Source organism: Heptranchias perlo, chromosome 30, assembly GCF_035084215.1.
Source record: "Heptranchias perlo isolate sHepPer1 chromosome 30, sHepPer1.hap1, whole genome shotgun sequence".
Classification (NCBI taxonomy): Eukaryota; Metazoa; Chordata; class Chondrichthyes; order Hexanchiformes; family Hexanchidae; genus Heptranchias; species Heptranchias perlo.
Genome location: NC_090354.1, coordinates 11,191,386 through 11,217,870, shown reverse-complemented (window position 1 = coordinate 11,217,870; position 26,485 = coordinate 11,191,386). Strand labels below are relative to the sequence as shown.

Below are 26,485 nucleotides of genomic sequence, written 5' to 3'. Positions count from 1 at the left end.
TTTTATCATTGGAGGTCTTCGTAAACACAAGATAAATGCTCACCTGGGAGTAATTAGAAGGCAGTAATCTCACTGATGGATTCCAATCACATCATAAACCACAGAATGAAGATGAAGCAATTTATTGTCACCATTTGAATCTCCTAATGAGATTACAGCCTTCAGATCGCTGAGTTATCTTATTTATTCATAATATATGTTCTGAAGTTCTTGGAGGTGGCGTTATACCTCGCAGCAGCCATCACGGCAGATACTAGCAGTCATTATGACATCAACACAGGAAGGGCTACCATCTGCGATTTAAATCACTACAAGTGAATATTGATCAGTTGATTATGGAAAATATTGGTCAGTATTTAGTCTTGAATAAATATATAAATCAGAAATGTACTCCCTATAGAAGAAAAGATTTGATTTTTTTTAAATAATCCATGTTAGAATTAATCAAAATATTGTGATTGTTTTAAATTATTGCAATTTATCTCGTCTGAATTATTCATTAGTCACTACGCAATCTGTGGGGGGTATCTCTCCAATGGACATACTGTAATACCTTTGTTTACTTTTGTGTAATTTTTGTCATTTATTTTGGCTGTATTTTCTAGGATTAGTCTCCATCCCCTCCCTTCCCCCCCCCCCATTAACTTCACAAGTGACTTCTTTAACCCCTGCTCTGGGTTTGGCTTTGACTGATTAGTTCTTCAGGCGGTGTTTAAATGTCAGATTCTATTAGTACTGCCTCGTAGTCATGAATCTCTCATACTTTGTAATTTTGTTAAGCTGGCCCTGAGCAATTTACCGTTTCATTGGAAGTTCAGAAACAAACATCCAAAACTTCGGAAGTACTTAGTCCTGAAGATTTAGAGATGATATTGTCTTATCGAAATTAAATGATGCCTGGCACATTTAATTTTGGATCTGTTTTACCACAAAATGAGACTGATAACCTCTTATATTTACAGAATGAATACACCCAAATTGAGTTGTACATTTCTAACCAACGATGCCAGCACTTTATCAGCTGATACATGCAGAAACTCATCATGACACTCAAGAGCCTCCAAACCAAGCTACAGACCAATGCTCAGGTAGATTTGGTGCTTCTTCCATGTTGAGTGTTTATTTGCCTCACCTTTGTGGGGGGACGCCTCACTTACTCAAGCCCTGGAACTAGCTTCACAAGAGCCAAGGCTTAGGAAACCCCAAAAATGTATGCAGGTAAGCAGCTAAAATCACAGCTTACCGGTGTAAAATACCGGTATGCTTTCGGTTGCTTGTCGAAACAGCACCACTCAACTCAGATGGGGTAGCAAATGTACCCCCACTATTTAAGAAAGGAGGGAGAGAGAAAACAGTGAACTACAGACCTGTTAGCCTGACATCAGTAGTTAGGAAAATGCTAGAATCTATTATAAAGGATGTGATAACAGGACACTTAGAAAAGAATAACAAGATTTAGCAGAGTCAACATGGATTTATGAAAGGGAAATTATGTTTGACAAACCTACTGGAGTTCTTTGTGGATGTAACTAGTAGAATAGATGAGGGGGAACCAGTGGATGTGGTGTATTTGGATTTTCAGAAGGCTTTTGATAAGGTCCCACACTGGAGGTTGGTGAACAAAGTTAGAGCACATGGAATTGGTAATATACTGGCATGGATTGAGAAGTAGTTAACAGACAGAGAATAGGAATAAACAGGTCTTTTTCAGGTTGGCATGCTGTACGAGTTGGGTACCGCAGGGATTGGTGCTTGGGCCCCAGCTATTCATAATCTATATCAATGATTTGGATGAGGGGACCAAATGTAATATTTCCAAGTTTGCTGATGACACAAAACTAGGTGGGAATGTGAGTTGTGAGGAGGTTGCAAAGAGGCTTCGAGGGGATATAGACAGGCTAAGTGAGTGGGCAAGAACATGGCAGATAGAATATAATGTGGTAAAGTGTGGTAGGAAAAACAAAAATGCAGAATATTTTTCAAATGGTAAGAGATTGGGAAATGTTGATGTTCACTGTAGGTGTCCTCGTACATGAGTCACTGAAAGCAAACATGCAGGTGCAGCAAGCAATTAGGAAGGCAAATGGTATGTTGGCCTTTCTTGTAAGGGAGTTGGAGTATAGGAGTAAAGATGTCTTACTGCAATTATATAGGGCCTTGGTTAGACTGCACCTGGAGTATTGTGTACAATTTTGGTCTCCTTACCTAAGAAAGGATATACTTGCCATAGAGGGATTGCAATGAAGACTGATTCCTGGGATGGTGGGATTGTTGTATGAGGAGAGATTGAGTAGACTAGGCCTGTATTCTCTAGAGTTTAGAAGAATGAGAGGTGATCTCATGGAAAGATACAAAATTCTTAAAGGGTTCGACAGGGTAGATGCAGGGAGGATGTTTCCCTTGGCTGGGGAGTCTAGACCCAGGAGTCACAGTCTCAGAATAAGGGGTAGACCATTTAGGACTGAGATGAGGAGAAATGTCTTCACTCAGAGGGTGGTGAATCTTTGGAATTCTTTATCCCATAGGGCTGTGGCGGCTCAGTCATTGAGTACATTCAAAACAGAGATCGATAGATTTCTAGATATTAAAGGCAGCGAGAGATATGGGGATAGTGCAGGAAAATGGCATTGAGGTAAAAGATCAGCCATGATCTTGTTGAATGGCGGAGCAGGCTCAAGGGGCTGGATGCCCTACTCCTGCTCCTGTTTCTTACGGCCATTACGTGGAGCTGATTTGTGAAAATCCCAGCCCCAGTGATGTACCTAGCCATATCTCAATAATGAATTAGGTTGGCTGGTCAGTAATCAAAATTGTCCTGACATAAGTGGACCTAAGTGGCTCAGGATGGAAGATTGGAACTGAATTTATCACAGAAATTAACTGAGTTTAGTCTTCCATCATCAGGCAAGTTATTGTCTGTCTGAGCCATTTTGGCCCTTACCTTCACCTACCCTCCACGAAGAAAGTTATTAATCATTAAACAACTGATGAGTAGGCCTCTCATGAGGTGGTCAGCAGAGATCAGAAACTTCACGAGTAGATTGGTGAGCAGTGTAACTCCCGATAATACAATGCCACTGTCTTCCTGATGTGGAGATGCCGGTGATGGACTGGGGTTGACAATTGTAAACAATTTTACAACACCAAGTTATAGTCCAGCAATTTTATTTTAAATTCACAAGCTTTCGGAGGCTACCTCCTTCCTCAGCTTTCGGGGATTAAGATTTTTAGCAAATTATTTGCAACCCTTAAGAATCAAAGTTTCATGCTATGTTTTTTAAAAAAGCGCGGATTGGGGGGGCGGCGGGGAAGATATTGGCCTGGAAGAAAACAGTTCCATGGATGCCAAGATGACTTGCAGATAGAAGGAGAACTAATGTCCCTGCTACACCCACACTGGATCTCCCAGCCTAGAATGGGTGAGCTCACTGCTGCCGAAACGTCAGCGCGCTGAGTACGGGCTCGCTCCCTTGTTGACGATGGTGAAGGCGGAAGAAGGTGAGTGAAAGCCTTTCTTTAAATAGCGGGTAAAAAGGATGACATCCCCAGGGCGTCGAGCTGTGAAACTCGAAGCGCCGCTCCGGATTCCGGTGCTTTTATTATTTTTTTATATATTGAACGCTGTCAGAATTCCCCACCTTTCGGTTGTTTCGGTCCCGGGTAGCGAGCGGCGCGCGCGACCGGGACCGACATTGTTACATTGAAGTTGTAACTGTTGCAATTATCATGTTCACTTCTGAAAGTTACAGAAAATTCATAAACATGTTTTCAAAATATAGCAAAGTTCTTCGCTGAAGAATGTAAATAACCTGCAATAAAAGTGAACGGGTAACTAACTCTGTCATACACAACAATCATAAACGTTTTTACAAAATCTCTTTTTTGCTGACCGGGAATTGTGAACAAATCAAATTTCCTGTTATGAGGTCCCATGTCCACCAACTATAAATGACCTGTGACCTATTTCACTCTCACATCCCCCCCCCCCCCCACCTAAATCAACACAAATGATGGGGTTAATTGATAAAATTATGAAAGGCTGGAACGGTGTAGTTGAAAGTGGTAGTTGAGGGGTCAAAACTCGGGGTCACAGATACAAAATTAAATGTAAGATTTAGAACAGAGATCCACTTCTGTGGAATTCACTCCCAGGATTTGTGGTTGAGGCAGAAACTTCAAGATTGGATTGCATTGGTGGATGAAGGAAAAGGGATTGAAGGGGTATGTTACTAGGTTGGGTAAAAATGATGAGAGCTAGTTGCTCGTGTAGAGGTTAAATGCTGACACAGACTGGTTGAACCTAATGGGCAGTTTCTGTGTTGTAATCTCTATGTCGTTTTCTCTCCTTCCCCCTGAAAGTATTAACTCTGGGAGGGATTGGCTGCTCTCTGGTATCTTGTTGCATTGGCATTTCTTCTGTGTGAACTTGACAGTGAGTGTTGGTTGACGATTGAGCTTAATTCTCATTCAGTGTCCACACACACCCATTTTCTGGCAGGAGTCACCAGTTAGAGTTTAGGAGTGGAAACCTTGGATGATTTTTCTCCCTTCCCTTCCCTAACCTAGGGGCACTTCTAATCTGTATGGCTCAATACTAGTGGGAAAAAGATTTATCAAGCAAGGGATTGTTTTTAATACTTTTGCTATATTGTAAATTTTTGTAAAGCAATTATTTTTATTAAGACTCTGGTTATTAAATAGGAGCTAGCTGTAGAATTGCAATGTAAATTACCAGGAAGTAATATACAGAATGATGTGACTTCGTGTATGCTAATTACCGTTATTTTCTGTTGATAGATGCTTCTCATTGCTGCATTTATTTTTGGAATCCTGGGCCTGTGGATGTTGGTGTTGCTCAGGTGTGATATCTGCAACAGGTCACAGGGTCAGAAGAGACCATTTTTCAGCCTTTTGAGCCAATACCTAACTTCCAGGGCTGTAAGTATCTTGAGCCTTTTGCAGCGACGGAGACTTGAATTGAACACCAAAAACATTCAGCAAGTGCAGCACAACACTCTTCTCTACAGGATCCACAGAAACAGAAACACTGAGTATGGCAAGTTGTACAGATTCTCTGAAATTACAGACCGCAAGACATTCTGTACCCTTCACCCACTGACACGATATGATCATTATAAAGATTACATCTTGCGAATTGGTAAAGGGGAAGAAAATGTGTTGATTTCAGAGAGACCAAGTGTCCTCTCTATGACATCAGGAACTTCAGGCTCCAGTGCCATGTTACCGAGTACTAGGGTGACAGTTAATGACTTCCATCAGGTATTGGTAACTCTTGTTATATGAAGTATGTAAATATGCTTGTGTTTGATGCTTGACTTACCCAAAACCTAACGAAGATTTTTTCCCCCCCCCCTTCTCCCACCTTTCCCTGGCAACTTTCTCATTCACCCCTCCCCAGCTCTTCTCCTGAGGTTATTGACTCTTTTTTGGGGTGCAGTTCCATGAGTGCCATTCACCTCTGGGTACCTTGCCCAAGTGACCATTTCTTGTGAGCTGAGGCCTTGGGATAGATTTTGACTTTGTGCGATAATGTAAAATGGGTGATAGCGAATTGGCAGCCTCTTTTGCATCTATCCAGATTTTTATTTCCATTGGGGCAGAAATGGCCAGGAGCGGCAAACGAACAGTGCTCGCTGCTCCATAGATTTATACTAATGCACTAGCCTACCACCGTCTTTGCTTCGGGCACTTCCTTGAATAGGAAATGGAGACGAGCCCAGCGTCAGTTCATGTGAAGCTAAGACCTGTGGAAGAAGTGAGGGGATTGATAATCTCCCCTTGAACAATCAGATTGCAGCATTTTTGATAAGCTCTGCGGGCTTCCAACTTGAAAACCAGGAAGTCAAAGGTACAACCTTAAAATCATTGTAAGAACAGTTATAGACCGTGGAAAAAAAAAGAGGATAAGAAATAATTGAATTAAATAGAGAAGGGAAAAAAATTAACATTTTTTAATTTAAATTTTATTATGACCATATACTATTAAAATAAGGAGTTATGATACTTCATATTTAGCAAAAAAATATAAAAACAGATAGCAAGAGTTTCTATAGTTATATGAAAAGAAAAAGGGTGGCCAAGGCGAACGTAGGTCCCTTAGAGGATGAGACCAGGAAATTAATGGTGGGAAACATGGAGATGGCAAAAATGCTGAACAAATATTTTGTTTCAGTCTTTACGGTAGAGGACACTAAGAATATCCCAACACTGGACAAACAGGGGGCTCTAGGGGGGGGAGGAGCTAAATACGATTAAAATCACTAAGGAGATGTTACTCAGTAAATTAACAGGACTCAAAGCGGATAAATCCCCTGGACCTCATGGCTTACATCCTAGGGTCTTGAGGGAAGTGGCAGTAGGGATTGTGGATGCTTTGGTAATAATTTTCCAAAATTCCCTGGACTCAGGAAAGGTCCTGGCAGATTGGAAAACTGCTAATGTAACACCGTTATTTAAAAAGGGTAGTAGGCAGAAGGCTGGAAATTATAGGCCAGTTAGCCTAACATCTGTGGTGGGTAAAATTTTGGAGTCTATTATTAAGGAGACAGTAGTGGAACATTTGGATAAGCATAATTTAATAGGACAAAGTCAGCATGGCTTTACGAAGGGGAAGTCATGTCTGACAAATTTGCTTGAGTTCTTTGAGGACATAATGTACAGGGTGGATAAAGGGGAACCAGTGGACGTAGTGTATTTAGACTTCCAGAAGGCATTCGACAAGGTGCCACATAAAAGATTATTGCTCAAGATAAAGAATCACTGGATTGGGGGTAATATTCTGGCATGGGTGGAGGATTGGGATAAATGGTTCATTCTCGGACTGGCAACCAGTAACCAGTGGTGTTCCGCAGGGGTCGGTGCTGGGTCCCCAACTCTTTACAATCTATATTAACGATTTGGAGGAGGGGACCGAGTGTAACATATCAAAATTTGCAGATGATACAAAGATGGGAGGGAAAGCAGAGAGTGAGGAGGACATAAAAAACCTACAAGGGGATATAGACAGGCTGGGTGAGTGGGCGGAGATTTGGCAGATGCAATATAATATTGGAAAATGTGAGGTTATGCACTTTGGCAGGAAAAATCAGAGAGCAAGTTATTATCTTAATGGCGAGAAATTGGAAAGTACTGCAGCACAAAGGGATCTGGGGGTCCTATTGCAAGAAAATCAAAAAGTTAGTATGCAGGTGCAGCAGGTGATCAAGAAGGCCAATGGAATGTTGGCTTTTATTGCTAGGGGGATAGAATATAAAAACAGGGAGGTATTGCTGCAGTGATATAAGGTATTGGTGAGACCGCACCTGGAACACTGCATACAGTTTTGGTGTCCATAGTTAAGAAAAGACATACTTGCTCTCGAGGCAGTACAAAGAAGGTTCACTCGGTTAATCCCGGGGATGAGGGGGCGGACATATGAGGAGAGGTTGAGTCGATTGGGACTCTACTCATTGGAGTTCAGAAGAATGAGAGGCGATCTTATTGAAACATATAAGATTGTGAAGGGGCTTGATCGGGTGGATGCGGTAAGGATGTTCCCAAAGATGGGTGAAACTAGAACTAGGGGGCATAATCTTAGAATAAGGAGCTGCTCTTTCAAAACTGAGATGAGGAGAAACTTCTTCACTCAGAGGGTAGTAGGTCTGTGGAATTTGCTGCCCCAGGAAGCTGTGGAAGCTACATCATTAGATACATTTAAAACAGAAATAGACAGTTTCCTACAAGTAAAGGGAATTAGGGGTTATGGGGAGCGGGCAGGAAATTGGACATGAAGCTGAGTTCGGATCGGTCAAGGCCCTGTGGGTGGCGGAGAGGGCCCAGGGGCTGAGTGGCCGGGACCTGCTCCTACTTTTTGTGTTCATTAGATTTGTGGTTGGGATCAGATCAGCCATGATATTGAATGGTGGAGCAGGCTTGAGGGGTCGATTGGCCTTCTCCTGCTCCTATTTCTTATGTTCTTATATTTGTAAAAGTTAATTTTTAGTTGTTTGGCAGTCATTAAAACTTAGTTTAGACCTGGTATTTTTAAGCTTACCTGTTTTGCGGCGATATTAGTTACTTTCCAGGTGGGCAGATGAGCAAGTTGGTGCTTTTTCAAAGATTTCTCTGATTGCAGCGTGTGATATACCTTTAATTCATAACTGTCACATAGCTGGCAAACCACTAGGAGCAAGTTCTGGATTTCCATGTTTCACTGTGCATGTGCGAACACACCGGAACTTGCTCCTCCATTTCGCTACTAACAACGGTGAGTGTTGTTGAACTCACTGTTATTTTGCAAGCAATTTCTGCCCCAATGACTTTCCATCCAACTGGCTATGAACAATGCCATGGGAGAACTCCAATTTACATCTAAACTAATTATCTTTTATTTAGATACATTATTTGCATATATACACCAGGAAACTTTTTAAAAATATAAATTAGAAATAAAAGGTAACCTGGCATACTATGAACACCATTTCCTGTACAAATCATAATCAGAAAAATCAGTGAAATTTGAGCAAAAAAAAGCGCAGTTGACTGGAGTATAACCAGGGGGTGTGGTGTGGACCCAGAATGTGTCTTTGCACAGAGAGAGGTGTGTGGGACTGGAATGCGACCGTGTATTAGCAAGGCAAAGGGAGGTCTACAAATGTCTGTATTTCAGTGTACCTGTGTGTCCATTTCATTGTTCTTCATTGAACAACGGAGCAAAGGATCGGAAATAAAAACAGAAAATGCTGGAAAAGCTCAGCAAGTGAGGCAGCATCTGTGGAGAAAGAAACAGAGTTATGTTTCAGGTCAAAGATCTTTCGTCAGAACTGGAAGATGTTAAAGTTTTTAAGCAAGTACAGAGTCAGGGAAAGAGGAGGGAGGGGAGGAAAGAACAAAAGGGAAGGTCTATGATAGGGCAAGAGTGATTAAATGACAAAAGGGATGATGGTGCAAGGCAAGGAGGGTGGTAATGGGACAGGTTAAGAAACAAAAGATCGGTTTAGTGGAGCTGTAAATGGCAACAACAGAACCATAACCAGCAGCTGTTGCCCAAAAAAAATGGGAGCAGTGGTTATGGTCTGAAGTTTTTTTTTTATTCGTTCATGGGATGTGGGCGTCGCTGGCGAGGCCGGCATTTATTGCCCATCCCTGGTGGTGAGCCGCCTTCTTGAACCGCTGCAGTCCATGTGGTGAAGGTTCTCCCACAGTGCTGTTAAGAAGGGAGTTCCAGGATCTTGACCCAGCGACGATGAAGGAACGGCAATATATTTCCAAGTTAGGGTGGTTTGTGACTTGGAGGTGAACGTGCAGGTGGTGTTGTTCGCATGTACCTGCTGCTCTTGTCCTAGGTGGTAGAGGTCGCGGGTTTGGGAGGTGCTGTCGAAGAATCCTTCGCGAGTTGCTGCAGTGCATCCTGTGGATGGTACACATTGCAGCCACTGTGCGCCAGTGGTGAAGGGAGTGAATGTTTAGGGTGGTGGATGGGGTGCCAATCAAGCGGGCTGCTTTGTCCTGGATGGTGTCGAGCTTCTTGAGTGTTGTTGGAGCTGCACTCATCCAAGCAAGTGGAGAGTATTCCATCACACTCCTGACTTGTGCCTTGTAGATGGTGGAAAGGCTTTGGAGAGTCAGGAGGTGAGTCATTAGCTGCAGAATACCCAGCCTCTGACCTGCTCTTGTAGCCACAGTATTTATATGGCTGCTCCAGTTAAGTTTCTGGTCAATGGTGACCCCCAGGATGTTGATAGTGGGGGATTTGGCGATGGTAGTGCTGTTGAATGTCAAGGGGAGGTGGTTAGACTCTCTCTTGTTGGAGATGGTCATTGCCTGGCACTTGTCTGGCGCGAATGTTACTTGCCACTTATGAGCCCAAGCCTGGATGTTGCCCAGGTCTTGCTGCATGCGGGCTCGGACTGCTTCATTATCTGAGGTGTTGCGAATGGAACTGAACAATGTGCAATCATCAGCGAACATCCCCATTTCTGACCTTATGATGGAGGGAAGGTCATTGATGAAGCAGCTGAAGATGGTTGGGCCTAGGACACTGCCTTCAGGAACTCCTGCAGCAATGTTCTGGGGCTGAGATGATTGGCCTCCAACAACCACTACCATCTTTCTTTGCGTTAGGTATGACTCCAGCCACTGGAGAGTTTTCCCCCTGATTCCCATTGATTTAAATTTTACTACGGCTCCTTGGTGCCACACTCGGTCAAATGCTGCCTTGATGTCAAGGGCAGTCACTTTCACCTCACCTCTGGAATTCAGCTCTTTTGTCCATGTTTGGACCAAGGCTGTAATGAGGTCTGGAGCCGAGTGGTCCTGGCGGAACCCAAACTGAGCATCGGTGAGCAGGTTATTGGTGAGTAAGTGCCGCTTGATAGCACTGTCGACGACACCTTCCATCACTTTGCTGATGATTGATAGTAGACTGATGGGGCAATAATTGGCCGGATTGGATTTGTCCTGCTTTTTGTGGACAGGACATACCTGGGCAATTTTCCACATTGTCGGGTGGATGCCAGTGTTGTAGCTGTACTGGAACAGCTTGGCTAGAGGCGCAGCTAGTTCTGGAGCACAAGTCTTCAGCACTACAGCTGGGATGTTGTCGGGGCCCATAGCCTTTGCTGTATCCAGTGTACTCAGCCGTTTCTTGATATCACGTGGAGTGAATCGAATTGGCTGAAGACTGGCTTCTGTTATGGTGGGTATATCGGGAGGAGGCCAAGATGGATCATCCACTCGGCACTTCTGGCTGAAGATGGTTGCAAACGCTTCAGCCTTGTCTTTTGCACTCACGTGCTGGACTCCGCCATCGTTGAGGATGGGGATGTTTACAGAGCCTCCTCCTCCCGTTGGTTGTTTAATTGTCCACCACAATCACGACTGGATGTGGCAGGACTGCAGAGCTTTAATCTGATCCGTTGGTTGTGGAATCGCTTAGCTCTGTCTATAGCATGTTGCTTCCACTGTTTAGCATGCATGTAGTCCTGAGTTGTAGCTTCACCAGGTTGGCACCTCATTTTTAGGTACGCCTGGTGCTGCTCCTGATGTGCTCTTCTACACTCCTCATTGAACCAGGGTTGATCCCCTGGTTTGTTGGTAATGGTAGAGTGAGGAATATGCCGGGCCATGAGGTTACAGATTGTGCTGGAATACAATTCTGCTGCTGCTGATGGCCCACAGCGCCTCATGGATGCCCAATTTTGAGCTGCTCGATCTGTTCTGAATCTATCAGCATGGTGCATGGTGGTAGTGCCACACAACACGTTGGATGGTGCCCTCAGTGCGAAGACAGGACTTCATCTCCACGAGAACTGTGCGGTGGTCACTCCTACCAATACTGTCATGGACAGATGCATTTGCAACAGGTAGATTGGTGAGAACGAGGTCAAGTAAGTTTTTCCCTCGTGTTGGTTCGCTCACCACCTGCCGCAGGCCCAGTCTGGCAGCCATGTCCTTTAGGACTCGGCCAGTTCGGTCAGTAGTGATGCTACCGAGCCACTCTTGGTGATGGACATTGAAGTCCCCCACCCAGAGTACATTCTGTGCCCTTGCTACCCTCTGTGCTTCCTCCAAGTGGTGTTCAACATGGAGGAGGACTGATGAATCAGCTGAGGGAGGGCGGTAGGTGATAATCAGCAGGAGGTTTCCTTGCCCATGTTTGACCTGATGCCATGAGATTTCATGGTGTCCAGATCAATGTGGAGGACTCCCAGGGCCCCTCCCTCCTGACTGTATATCACTGTACCGCCACCTCTGGTCGGTCTGTCCTGCCGGTGGGACAGGATATACCCAGGGATGGTGATGGAAGAGTCTGGGACATTGGCTGAAAGGTATGATTCTGTGAGTGTGGCTATGTCAGTTACTGAAATCAACATTGAGACGGAAGGTTGTAAAGTGCCTAGACGGAAGGTTGTAAAGTGCCTAAACGAAAGATGAGGTGCTGTTCCTTGAGCTTACATTGAGCTTCATTGGAACAGTGGAAGAAGTAAACCGCTGTTTCACCTGGAAGGAGTGTTTGGGACCCTGGACGGTGGGAAGGGGGGAGGTGAAAGGGCTGGTAAGCAGTGTACCACCCTCCTCCACCTGGCTAAACTTGTTGTTACATTGAATACTTTCTCCTTTGACTCCACTCACTTCCTCCAAATAAAAGGTGTCACTATTGGAACCTGTATGGGTCCCAGCTATGCCTTCCTTTTTGAGGGATAAGTGGAACATTCCTTGTTCCAGTATTATTCAGATCCCCTCCCTCACCTCTTTTTCCAGTACATTGATTGTATCGGTGCCACTTCCTGCTCTTGCCCCATACTGGAAAATTTCATCAACTCTGCTTCCAATTTCCACCCTTCCCTCGCCTTCACATGGTCCATTTCCGACTCTTCTCTTCCCTTCTTCAACTTCTCTATCCCCATTTCTGGGTTCCCCCCTGTCCTCACCTTCCACTCCACCAGCCTCCACATTCAACATGCCATCTCCAGCATGATCCCACCACTAAACGCATCTTCCCCCTCCCCTCCCCTTTCAGCATTCCGAAGGGACCACTCCCTCCGCGACACCCTGGGTCCACTCTTCCATCGCCCCCAACACCCACTCTCCGCTCCACAGCATCTTCCCATGCGAGCGCAGGAGATGCAACACCTGCCCCTTCACCTTCTCCCTTCCCACTGTTCAGGGCCCCAAACATTCCTTCCAGGTGAAACAGCGATTTACTTTTACTACTTTCAATTTAGTATACCCGTATTCGCTGCTCACAATGCGGTCTCCTCCACACTGGGGAGACCAAATGCAGATTGGCTGATCGCTTTGCTGAATGCCTCCGCTCTGTCCACAAGCATGACCCTGACCTGCCAGTCGCTTGCCATTTTAATTCCCCATCCCACTCCCACTCCCACGCTGAATTCTCTGTCCTTGGCCTCTTACACTGTTTGAATGAAACTCAACTTAAGCTCGAGGAACAGCATCTCATCTTTTGTTTTGGCACTTTACAACCTACCGGACTCAACATTGATTTCAATAACTTGTGTGTGTGTCTTCAATTTACAACTGAGAAGGTGACTCATCCTTTGTGTTAAGGCATATATCTTCAGTCCATATCCGATCAGTGCATTCAATGCTCCCTCAGTGTGTGCTCCAGCACTCCAGTGCATACTGATGCTAAGAAGATTAGATGCCTCCTGTGTTCATAGCTCATTTTTGGGAACGTTTGTTGGTTTCAGGGAGATTTTTACACTAAACCTTCATCAAACATTGACAAAATTGGAATTCAAACAAAACCATCACTAGGGCCATTGGATTATGGTGAATGAGTAAATTAAATTCCACAGGGTATTCCCCGATGTTTACCAGTGTTTTGTTGATCAGATTTCACTGTTTGTCTATTTATAATTTGGCCATTTGTTTGCTGGGGACTGAATATGTTGACTTCCTTCTTTATTACTTGGCATTACTGTGGCCATACTGCACATTTCAGGTGTTTTTAAGACTTATGAGAAAGACATTGCATGACTGAGTCACTCCTGCAACACACTGACACTGATGGGGCTGAAATATGTGCATCTGGACCGAAGGCCAAGAAAAGTCTTGAGGACTGCAGTTGACCCATGGGCTATTTAATGAGTGATGCATCTAACAAAACTTAGTAATAATAAAATATTGGAAAACTTCTGAGGGATTATTACAACATGAAGGTATTATTGATTATATTGTGTTAATAATTTAAAATCTCACTGGAAAAATTAAGAATATATTGAAAGCAGAGGGATGTGATTTATATCCTACTCATGAGCTGATCTGACTGTTCCCGGTTAGCACCACGAGTGGGCTATCAATCATATCTTCCCAATTCTGTTTACACTGTACATTAAAAATGAGGTAATCTTAATTGGGTATAGAGGTTAAAAGGGTTTAATGGCAGGGTTCAATCTTTGCAGATTAGTTCCAATTCAGCTGGAAGTAGTGATGATGCTCATTAGGCCATTCGTGTGTGACATTTACAACTTGAATGTTCTCTTCAAACAAATTTTCAAAGGCTAAGTAGTTCCAGTAATTAGAATGAGACATATATTCCACGTAAGTAACCATCATGTACTGTAATTTCTCCAGTATTTTGAAACTGTTTGCTGTCAGTGCTTTGTTTTATTACCAACTAAAACTACTGTTTTTTTTTCTCATTCCAGGGCTTTGGAATGTGCTTTAATTCAATGCTTAATGTCTACCCACAGACTGGAAATTTACAGAGGACTGCAAAGTTTTTCTACCCCTCTAATTGGAGTCATTCAGAATCAGGAATTCCAATTGGCCCAAACTGCCTCTCTTCCATGACTTCCAAGCACAAGTTCAATATGTACTCAACACCAGCGGCTGGATTTGAAATTACTGCTGAACCTGAGGCACTGTATGTTCATCTACTTTTTGCCCTGAAAGAGAGAACATTGGGAATGCTGGAGGCTAATTTTGCTTCCATAGTTTATCACAGTTTTGCTTTTCTGCAGAGTAAGTGGGAGGAATTGATTGAGGATATTAGGCTGGGACACGTAAATCCCAAGCTGAAGATTACTGATGATGTTCGCCTGAAGCTCAGTGCTCAGTTAAAGCCTGATCCTCGAAGGGCCTCAGAACTGGCTGCAGAGTTTGGGAGTGGATTTCGAGGTATTGCTCGCAGAGTGTGGCCCCACCTCAACTTGGTTCTTGCTGTGGATTCTGGCTCAAATGAATTGTATGGAAGTCATCTGAAACAGTTCTACTGTGAAGGAGTCCCTATTTACTCTCCAGTTTATGCAGCCACTGAAGGTAGTGATGGATCTCTCAGTATCACCATGTTACCTTACCTGCTGTTTTTGAAGTTTTTTTGCCTTTCTTTTGGTTCCCTTCTCCCCAAGGTCAGGCTCGTGAGTCAACCTGCCCACAGGCTCCATCAATTTTGGTCTGTACTCACCTGTTAACAACAACTTGAATTTATGTAGCGCCTTTAACATAGAAAATCATCCCAAGGCAGTTTAAAAAAGCATACGGTAAAACGGACGGCAAGCCAAAGATGGAAAGATTAGAAGCGGTGACCAAAAGCTTGGTCAGAGGTGGATTTTAAACAGGGTCTAAAGCGTAACTGCCTGGCGCAGGTTGACTTTCTGTTGTTCCCACCCACAGAATCGAGGGGCATTTCACCTTGTGTTTGAGTCTCAAAAATGTTATGTAGTGTTATAAAACTGTAGTCAACGTAATCATATTTCCACTGATTGTCTCCATCATAAAACAATGTCGGGGTGCAGTCTCATGTTTTTCAGTCATAAAATTCAGTTGTTTTTATCAAACTTGTTCGGTTAACTTAACAGATTATCACGATCAACAGTGTGACATGACGCACACCTTCGGTCAAGGAGCTGACAATTGGATATCTTTCTTCTATCATATTGGTGACTATGACATCAAGGAAAACTAGGCAGAAATTACGGCCCTTCAAAATATCCAAGAACAGATTCATTTTTAAATTCTTTCAGTTAAAGCAATTTTACATGGCTAGATTCTTCCATTCAGTGTGTATTGCAAGTTCTGGGTGCTTGTACTTGTTTGTTTGTTATCTAAGATGACTTCCTAGCCCCTTTTATGTGGCAACAGTGTGCTTTTTGTATGACTGGCCTGCACAGACCCATTTTCTACATCAGAAATTATCCCTCTGAAAGATTTAAATCACCAACTCAACTTATCAACATTGAGCTGGTGCGATTATTTCCCCAGTGCAGCTGCTGCTGTGACTTCTACAGCTATGTAAACAGGCAGGCAGAAGAAATTCTGCAATGTAAGTGTAATATCTGGGATACAATTCAAGGGGCAGGGGAAGCAGTGACTGAAGCCTCACAGCTAGCATTCTGTATTGCTGGTGTGGAAGGTGAATGCCAACATGGATTGATTGGGCCAAACAGCCTGTTTCCATGTTGTAACTTCTATGTGTCGACCTTTGGTACTAATTTAAAATATTGATGTGCAGCTGCAGGAGCTCTTGGGTTCCTGGAATTGATGTGGAGGTTTTGGCTTATGATGGTGCTTTGGTCATAATCTTGTAGAGTTGACTGCCTGGAGGCACATTTTCAATCTTAAGGAAAGTGGAGTAAACCGTTTCCAATTTCCTCCCATTCTGTCCTGAAGGAGTTGCCTCTTGGGTTGCACAAGTGCAGGCAGCCATCCACCATCTCTCCCAATCAGTCAGTCTTCACGTGTGAGACCAAACAGTGAGTGACGACAGGCTACTGAACCGGAGCCCGATACTTTCTTCCCCTGATTTCCACACACATACTTTCCAGCAGGAATCATTGAATAGCAGTCAGGAGTGGGAACTCTGGCTGTTTTTTTTTTCCCTGACCTAGTCCAAGGTGCAGTTACCACCATTTAAAAATAAAATCTCTAGTACATTTTGGTTGTAATAGCACAAGTTTCTTTTCTTAGGTCTCATTGGAGTGAATTTGTGGCCAGAGAAAGAAGAGCGACATTACCTCCTATGTCCACAATCAATGTTTTGTGAATTTATTCCTGTTGATCTCTGCAATGAAGAACAACCACAAACACTGTTTATGGATGAAGTGAAGGAAAACAGTTTGTATGAACTGGTTGTCACAAACGCATCCGGTTTGTACAGGTACAAATTATCAGGTTTTTTTTAAATGTATAGATTTCAATGACAGCCTCTGTTGCTTACATTATTTTACATTTGATCTCATAAAGATTATTTTTTTCATATTAACGTGTTGTACAAATTACACCCAAGGCAAAAGTAGAAATATACAGCCTAAATGATTCAAGATATGTTGATGTGGAAAATGTTAGGTTGTAAGGTTTAAATTGACAGACTGTATTGCTACAAGTCTGCAGTTGAATGGAGCTGTGATTGTCCCCTGCACGCTAAGGATGATGGATAGATTGATTGGCAAAGCTACCTATTATCTATCCTCTCCTCCATTTGCGATCTTAGGAGAGCTCTTCCAGTTGTGCCAAGGGTCATTGATGAACAGACTTAAAGAAGCAGAATGTGGTTTTCAAAAGCCCTGTACTCAACATGCTTTTTAATGTCTGTGAGCTTTCATTAACATTGATATAGGAACAGGAGTAGGTCATTCATCCGCTCAAGTCTGTTCTGCCATTCAATTAGATCATGGCTGATCTGTATCTTAACTCCATCTACCCGCTTTGGTTCCATAATCCTTAATACTCTTGCCTAACAAAAATCTATCAATCTCAGTTTTGAAATTTTCAGTTGACCCAGCCTCAACAGCTTTTTAGGGAGAGTTTTCCAGATTTCCACTACCCTTTGTGTGAAGAAGTGCTTCCTGACATCATCCCAGAAGGCCTAGCTCTAATTTTCAGGTTATGCCCCCTTGTTCTGGACTCCCCCACCAGAGGAAATAGTTACTCTTTATCTATCCTATCAAATCCTTTAATCATCTTACCCACCTCAATTAGATCACCCCTAAATCTTCTATACTCAAGGGAATACAAGCCTAGTCAATGCAACATGTCCTCATAATTTAACCGTTTTAGCCCTGGTAACATTCTGGTGAATCTGCGTTACTCCCCCTCCAAGGCCAATATATCCATCCTGAGGTGTAGTTCCCAGAACTGAATGCAGATGCATTCTAACCAGAGCTTTGTAAAACTGCATCACAACTTCCACCCCTTTGTAGTCCAGATCCCTTGAGATAAAGGCCAACATTCCATTAGCCTTTTTAATTATTTTTTGTACCTGTCCACTAGTTTTTAGTGATTTCTGTGCATGGACCCCTTAATCCCTCTACTCTTCCACAGTTCCTAGTTTCTCACCATTTAGAAAATACAGATCTATTTTTCTTGGGTCCAAAGTGGATGACCTCACACTTCTCCATACTGCCACAGTTTTGCCCACTCACTTAAATCTATCAGTGTCACTTTGCAACTTTCTGCTCCCATCTACACTACTTACTGTGCCACCTGACTTCGTGTCGACAGAAAACTTGAATATGTGGCTCTCTGTTCCTTCATCTAAGTCATTAATATTTTGGAGCCTCTAAGATTAACTGCAGCTTGTGTTGAGATGTGCTTTTTGATATATCCAGTTGTACATTTGATGAGACCAAATGCATATTGAGTTCATCTTTGGGAAAGTAGAATTGATCCTGTGAGGGCCTCGTTGTTGTTGTATGATAGTGTATTACCCTCACTTAGCCACAGTGTGGTGCTGTGATATAAATTTTGTGCTGACCGTAAAATGTCCTCTGTCTCTCATCCAATGTAGTCTGAGGAAGCCTAGACATAACGCACAGAATTCCCTAACTAACACAAATGTTTTGATAAACTAGAACTGTTCAAACAATGACAGTGCCATTGCCTCACCATTTGTCCGTTTCACTGCTCCACCTTCATTATTGCCTGCTCCCGTTTTCTCCTGCAGTCATTTACTCATGGTGGAGTAGAGTTCTGGCAGTGCCAGCAGCCCTTAAGTACTCTGCTCAAGTGGTCATTCTTCACATAAGCCTAGATAGTATGTGTTAGCAAGCAATTCAAAATCACAGCTGAGCCAGATAATGTCCTCAGCTGACATCCATGCAGGGATGCTAGAAAGCGATGAGAAGCAGAATCCCCAGTTATTTATCTCTCTCTTCTCTTCCCACCCCCCCCCCTCCAGCAGCCCAAGGCTGCTCGGTCAAGCTATAGTCTGTAGTACCTGTATCGATAGTCTATCTGAGGGCAGCTTGAGCCTGGGATCTTTCCACTCTGCATGGCTCGGCCCACAATGGTCACCGCATTTACCAACTGATTTATTGGCAGAGCTGTGAGTGGCTTTTTAAAAATAAGTACAAATTTGCGTTGCTACAGCGATGTCTGTCAGGCTCACTGCTGCATTGTTAACATCTTTTAAAAGTGTTACCTAGACTCCTGAGTCTTCATGGAGCAAATTGCATCCGTCCATCATTCATTAAGTATACATGAACAATACTGTTAACAATATTGTCTGCTGCTCCCTGGTCAGCTTTTAAAATGTTGCTAACATAAAGCAGTTGAGCACATGCACTAATGAGCCTAGTGCAACATTTTTTCCTTTTAAGTCTGGTTACACACCATGAAATAGTTAAGTATTTACTGGATTTTTGGGTTTTGATTTAAGCCTATTTTTTTTAACTGGAAGGCAAGGGAGGCATTTTCATGGTGATTGGAACAGTTGGCCGTGTCGTATTTGTGCCCAAGAATATAAGCAGTTTCTGTCGATCATTCTAGTCTACTACATTCAAGTTATACAGTTCAGGGACAGCAATGGATACAGTGGCCGAGAAACTCGGCTGTGCAGCACTAGTTTTTTGGACACTAATCAACCTCCAGTGCGGTGGGCAGGAAGCGCCCGCTCATTATGACCAGGAGGTGCTCTGCCCACCCTATTGCTAAAGGCCAAAAAATTGGTGTGAAGTGCCCACGCCTGAAATAGGTGATGGGCCCTTTGCATTTGCAAATAAGGGTCCTAATGCCTGTTTGAGGCCCCCACAGCAAGATGAGTTTGCTCTGAGACAGCCAGCGCTGGTGCTGGCTGCACTCAAGAAAACCAAGTCTTCGTGCAGCCTAACAGGCGAACCTTATAGGAACTGCCTGTTAGACAAAATCAAGGTAAGATTTTATTATATACTTACATGTGGAACCGGGAATAGCAGTAGCGCTCCTCCCAACCCCACATTCAAAGTACATGGGCCACTGCTCTCCCCCCCCACCCCGATCGCTCCCCTTCATTACTTACCTGAGGACCGCTGCTGGCATTGCACTGCATATTAGGTAGGTTCTCAGACTCAGCCGCTCCTGTAACCAAAACACTGGACCACTATTGTGGGACCTACTTATAAGTTGGGAAGCAGATTCAGTCTCCCAAGCGCTCAGTTCCAGATGTCCGCCATTTGGGGAGCCGCCTCGCAGATGTTAGATCCATTCCCACAAGGAATGACCTGAGGAAGAGTCATTACAGGACTCGACATGCACGTTTGCTGGGGGTGATTCCAAGCAGTATCAGCAATGGTCAGGGAGTGGGATTGATTGCTCCACCACCTGGGCTGCCACACCACCAAGGGGAGAGAATGTGGGGATGGGCAGGGGGTGGGGGGGCAATAGTGGAGAAAAATTACCCTCAAACAGTGGGGAGAGGGCAATCTTGCTCCATGTAACAAATTACAACTGTTAATCATACAGTACGTCTATGTGAACAACCTGTTAACAAAATTGTCTGCTACTCCATGTTGCCCTTTTAAAGTGTTGATAACGTATTACAAAGTCACATGAATCCCAAAATCCATTTTTCTATTAACTTCTTAAGCTTTGCTCTTGCCATTTTTGATCTGAAACTCTCAACATGTTAAAGGTTTGTAACACGCTCCGAACTGCCTGATGCTCTTGTATATTTCACATATGGGTATTATATCCTTGTATGTTATTTTTCAGTAACACCCAATCTGTCAGTTGATAGGAATCGTATTCTGATTCTAACATGATCTGTTGTGAAACAGCACCTCTCTCCGTCATGGGACTTAAAAAAAAAAGAAATCTGCCAGTTTCATATGAAAAATGTCACATGCCAATACAGATTAGATTCATGTCACATTATTATCAAATAGAAAAAATCCTACTGATTCCACAAAAAAAGGCTTCAGAAAATTTAAGAACTAAATAGAAGTTTTGCACCGAACACATGACTTCAATTTAAATTGCAGTTAGAAGCAAGTGGCAGATTTAATGCTGGACCCAACACACATGAAAACTGTAAGGAAGCTAAAGGACTTAGAAAGATTAAAAGTTTGGAAATGTACTCCTGAATGTCATCAAATATGCAGCAAGGTTCTAAAGTATATGTTTAACTGTAATAATTCAATACCCAAGCATTGCAGTTGTCAGACTGCTAGTGTGCAACATCCAGTATTGCATGGGTCGCAGTTTTCTCCAGATAAACATTGATAAGATCGAAGCTTTTGTCTTTTGCTCTTGCCACAAGCTCCGGATTCTTAACGTCTCTTCCATCCCCCACCCTGTCCTCTGTCTCGGACTGAACCAGAGGTTTGCAGCCTCAATGTCCTATTCAACCCTAAGCTGAATTTCTGATCCCATATCCTCTCCATCACAAAGACACTCTACTTTCATCTTTGCAACATTGACCTCTATCTCAGCCCATCTGCTGCTGAAACCCTCATTTGCCTTTGTCACCTCCAGAATTGACTCTTCCAATGCTCTTCTGGCTGGCCTCCCATCTTTCATTCTCTCTAACTTCAGCTCATCCAAAACTCTGATGCCCAAGTCCTAATCACCCATCACCTCTGTCCTTGCTGACCTATATTGGCGCTTGGTCCCTCAACCCCTTCAAATTAAAAATTCTCATCCTCGTATTTAAATTTCTTCATGACTTTGCACCTTTCTATCTCTGTAACCCCTCACAACCCTCTTCCCCCAAACTTCCCATTCCCATTCCTTTGACTTTGGCCTCTGCACCATGGGATGATTTTCTATGTCAAAAACACTATATGTTGGTTATTGTTGTAATCCTCTTGTGTTCTGAGTGTCAGCTTTTACACAGTGCATTGGGGCACTGATATGGCGAGAACTCAGCAGAGCTACAGGCTGCAGTTTATCGCCAATTCACTGTTTAGATTAAACAACTGAAAGGGTTGACAAATCTGCTCCCAGCCTCTCTACATTGCACTGTGTAACTGGGGACAGACCTACTCCCAGCTCTTCACATTCCACTGTGCAACTAGTTGCTGGGCTAAGAAGCCCCATTCAACTCAGCTGCTCTCCTTTGCTCACTACTTTCTGCAACTGCTTGAGTAAAGTTAGCAAATATGCCATTTGGGGAATCAAAGACACTATCCCATATTGCAGAGTCTGCCCCCATGGAGCAATAGTAGAAAGTATTGTCCTCCTGCAGTTTAAATGAAAACAAAACTTAAAACTGAACTTTAAAGATTTCCCATTCTCTCGTGCGATGCTCCAAAACAACTTGTGTTTTCAAGTGTGTGATATTGTTGATCTTTTCAGATACCGGATTGGGGATATTGTAAAGGTGGTGGGTTTCCACAATCAGTGCCCAGTCGTTGAATTTAAGTACAGGTATGTAGGTTTAATTTCGCCACTTTGATCCATTTATTTTGTTCTCTGTAAATTATTTTACTGAATGTCTAAACCTTGACATTTGTTCATTTTACTTTGTCAGACAAGATCAGATGTTGAATGTGAGAGGAGAGAAAATCACGGAGAAGACATTCTATCAAGCACTGCTGCGAGCTGTTAAGCTGTGGCCTGGAGCTGTGCTCCTTGATTACTGTTGTGTAGAGAGCAGCCTTTTGGGTAAGAAAAAGCCAAATTACCTGCTTGGTAACTGTTGAAAGGTTTGAGAGGGAAGGGGGCTGGTGCAGTGAGTTGTTAAAATACCCTTTCACCGTTGACATGGGTACAAATCCAGCCAGACTGGGTGAAAAAACAGATGAGCATCTTCCTCGACAGATCTAGTGTTATAAATGCAGACAGTTTTGGGCAGCCCCAGTCCTTTAGTTCGCAGCCTAAAATTGGTATTAAATTGGCAATCTCAAGTCAGTGATGACACAAGAGCAGTTTGGTGGGTGAGAGGGAAATTTCATGCTGGTGCAGTGAGAGGAGGTCCTTTGAGGTTGTGGCTGAGGCACATAGTTTGGCTAGTGGACAGGAAGCTTTGCTCTGTGTCTAGCTGAACTATAATTGACCTGGGAGTGTTACTGAAACTTAGTGCCAAAAAAAGAAAAATGTTCCATTGCCCAGCACCAACATTCTTTACTTTGACCACAAATCAATTCGCCAAAAAGTGCATATTTTTATAAATAAAAACCTTATTTCAAGCATTGTATATAATGTGATCCTTCCTACAAAATAGGAGACCAGGCATACAGATGATGATGGGAGCCCAGTAATGCATATGAGATAACCCATCAGATAGCAGTGGGGTGCTGTGGTTCTGAGTGAGAGCTTGAGGTGAAATCAGAGGATTGAGAGTTAGATACTCATCGTGGGTGATAACTGAGACCACATTGTTTTGAGCAGTGCATCTTTTCCATTTGCAAATCTTGGTTGGTTTGCCCTATCCGTCTGTCATCTGGAGATGTGGGTATGGCACGAGACTTCCAGTTTTGCAGCATTATTTGATTTGCAATGCCACTCAAAGGTGTGAGAAAGCCAACCATCTGGTCTTCTCCACTTGGGGAACCTTGGGGCCAGGTCAGACTGTCAACATCAGGGATAGAATATTACTGAGTTTTACAGTCAGAGTGACAGACTACAAACTCATTTATATATTTATGCTCCATTCACCGATGGAATGGCTTATTTTTCCAGAGGGAGTCAAATCTAATTAGATTACACTGTTAAACTAAAATGAGCCACGCTCCAAATAGGTGAGAGTTGGTGGGGGTGGGACATACCCAGAACATCTCCCCCAATGACAGAGTTGAGATTGTGAATTTGCTGCATGGGAGCTTGTGATTCGTTTTGTCATTCATACTTCAAACATGATGTGGAGATGTCGGTGATGGACTGGGGTTGACAAATGTAAGGAATCTTACAACACCAGGTTATAGTCCAACTGTTTTATTTGAAAATCACAAGCTTTCGGAGGCTTTCTCCTTCGTCAGGTGTCGCTCACCTGACGAAGGAGAAAGCCTCCGAAAGCTTGTGATTTTCAAATAAAACAGTTGGACTATAACCTGGTGTTGTAAGATTCCTTACATACTTCAAACATGATTTTATTGTGTGTTTGCAGCATTCATGCTATTGCTGACTGTGCATCAGTCACTCTCCAACTCTCCCTCAGTAACCTACCATCCTAACCCCAACACTGGCACCTAAATCCAGCCTGATAACCCAGTGTTCATGTCCTTTGCGGGCGCAGCTCATCCACAGATGCGATTAGGGATACTGATACCTCCCCTATGCCAAGGATTCCCACATTTTTGAAGCTGGGGGCCAAAACCAGTGGGCAAGCTGCATACAGTTAGACAAAAATGTGAGCCCGCTCCCATCCACAAAAAAGCACAACTCACTGCACAGCAAAATATGGGTGAAGCATCAACAGGACATGAAACCAGTCGGGAATGGTGATGTACGGACGTTGCCTGGAACTCATTCCTGGAAGGCCACACAGCCAGACACCTTCCACACAAACCTAGACCACTCCACAAGAAAGTCACAGGATAGCTGCAAACTACCAATCTTCTAGTGTTCCATAGTGAACAATGCATCAACCCTATAAGACCCATAAATGGTGTTATAAATCATATGATATTTGTAAGACTTTTCATACCTACTGATGAAGCCAAACCCCAGGAACGTATTAGATGCACCAATGTCAGCTTTGCTCAGTTAGTAGTACTCGCTTTTGGGTCAGAAAGTTGTGAGTTCAAGTACGAAAGTGCATAATCCAGGCCTATCCAAGTTCTTTCTTTCTATATTTCATTGCAGTATTGAGGGAGCGCTGTTTTGTCTTTCTGGTGAATTATTAAACTGAGGCCTTTTCCAGTAGTTTAGATGTGTAAAAGATCCAATGACACGATTCAAAGAAGAGCGGGGAGTTTTCTAGACTAGATACTGTAAAGCAGATTACCTTTGTAGCAAAAATATTGATATATTTGCCATCACGATAGTGGTGGCCAACATTGCTCCCTCAACCAACACCGCCAAAAACAGATTAACTGGGCATTAATCTCTCCTCTGCTGTCTGTGGGACCTTGCTGCGTATAAATTAACTTTTACATTTGACCACATACCAGTGATTGCAATTCAAAATTAATTAATTGGTTATAAATTACTTTGGGATAGCCCGAAGACCTGATAAAGCACTACATAAATGCAAGTTCTTTCTTTCCTTCAATGTACCAATATATTACTCTGGGTAAGTATTATGACAAACTGTAAAGTAATTTATGTAGCTACTTTTTTATTAAGGAAAATTAATATAGTTTAGTACATTGGTAAATTTCAGCAGTTTATTAATAAAATGTCACCACAGGAGACTAATGAATTGATAATTACAATCTGGTCCTCAACTGTGACCTCCAAAGGCTGATTTCTATCGGCCTGTGTGGAGATAATGGATATTAGTAAACTCAAATACTGTAAATCTGCAAAACTGCATGTAATATTATAAAGTAGCCTGATTTTAATTTAAAACTCTTGTAAAGTGCTTTACTGTCCATTGTAAAATTAAGTGCTGAAACACTGGGCTATGCTGATTTGTGCCAATGTATCACAGATAATTCAAATTTCTTCTTACAGGACCATTTTGTGGTGGTTCAGATCCTCATTATGAAGTTTTTGTGGAGATAAAAGGAGTCAGAAACTTGTCAGAGGATCAGCGTTACAAGGTGAGAGGCTATTTCTTATTGTCCTGTATGGAGAGAGTTTGTTAAAACTTGAAGTTGTTTTTTCTTCCCTTGGGTTTGTCAAGCTATTGATGTGTGATGCTGACTGATAATCACATTATAGAAATCAGCTAACTCAGCATAAACTGGGTTAAAACCTGGGACTGTCCTATTCTGAGTGGCTCATGACCACACCGAGTGGCGTGTTTACCTACTGACCCATCAGGAGAGTTGTAGTTAATTTTTGATTTATTATGTGATTAACTAGCAAAAAACTAAGTTGCACCATTATGATAATCATATGTTGTATACAGCGTTTTTTCAAATACATTTGTATTAATGTCCTCTTTCTTTTCTCTTTAGCTGGACCAATGCCTTCAGGAGGATTCGATGGTCTATCAGTCGTGTAGACGCAAGGGTAGCATTGGACCAGTGAGAGTTCATATTGTGGCAGCAGGCAGCTTCAAAGAGCTAATGAATTTTATCATCGCAAATTTAGGCACTTCCTACAGTCAGTTCAAAATGCATCGCGTTCTAAGAAAAAAAGAATTTTTGGACTTTATTCAAAGAAAAGTAATTTCATGAAGCCTTTGCTCATACATTTTTATGTTTTTCCTTCTTAAATTGGCACTTTGCACTTTTGTTCTCATTCACCTCTTCGTTATGTAGGATTGATAATGGCCACCATCCCTTCATGGATGGAGTTCCTTCCCAGACTTGTCTGACTGATTTGGTTTCTATCTTTTGTAGCGATTAATCATGAAATTCGCACTGGGGAACAGTCAGGCTGTGTGCAGGCATAATAGGCACACTGAACCAACCCTGATGGAAAAATATTTCTTGTAAGCTTTGCCAATATCCATTTATTTGTAATACTATATACATGTGTATGTGTGTGTATGGATGGCATCTGCAGTGAAAGGAGTGAAATGGGTCTGCTCAAAAGAACTGAAACTTCTGCCTTCATACATCCTGCAAGAGTGACATTGCCCTGAGGGAGCTGCTGAACTGAAACAGCTTCAAGAGAAATCAATTGATACTGCAAATAATTGCAGTTTATTACTTTGCATAATTATGTATGCTTTTATTTTCTGCAATAAATCCATTTTGCTTATAACCTTTAA

The 26,485-nt window shown here is 42.8% G+C and overlaps 1 protein-coding gene across 4 annotated transcripts; it reads left to right on the top strand.

Moving 5' to 3' along the window:
- The first annotated feature begins 1,007 nt into the window (after positions 1-1,007).
- ghdc (GH3 domain containing) lies at positions 1,008-26,485 on the top strand. Of its 4 annotated transcripts, none has more exons than XM_067968885.1 (8): positions 1,008-1,088; positions 4,798-4,938; positions 14,172-14,784; positions 16,432-16,621; positions 22,015-22,086; positions 22,190-22,323; positions 25,276-25,364; positions 25,725-26,485. In XM_067968885.1, exons 1-8 carry the CDS (start codon positions 1,029-1,031, stop codon positions 25,944-25,946), a joined length of 1,521 nt encoding a protein of 506 aa, XP_067824986.1. In that variant the 5' UTR covers positions 1,008-1,028; the 3' UTR covers positions 25,947-26,485. The 4 variants fall into 4 exon arrangements, with proteins under 4 accessions (XP_067824986.1, XP_067824983.1, XP_067824985.1 ...); XM_067968882.1 differs by having other exon boundaries at positions 4,798-5,280; XM_067968884.1 differs by lacking the exon at positions 1,008-1,088 and adding an exon at positions 3,434-3,498 and having other exon boundaries at positions 4,798-5,280.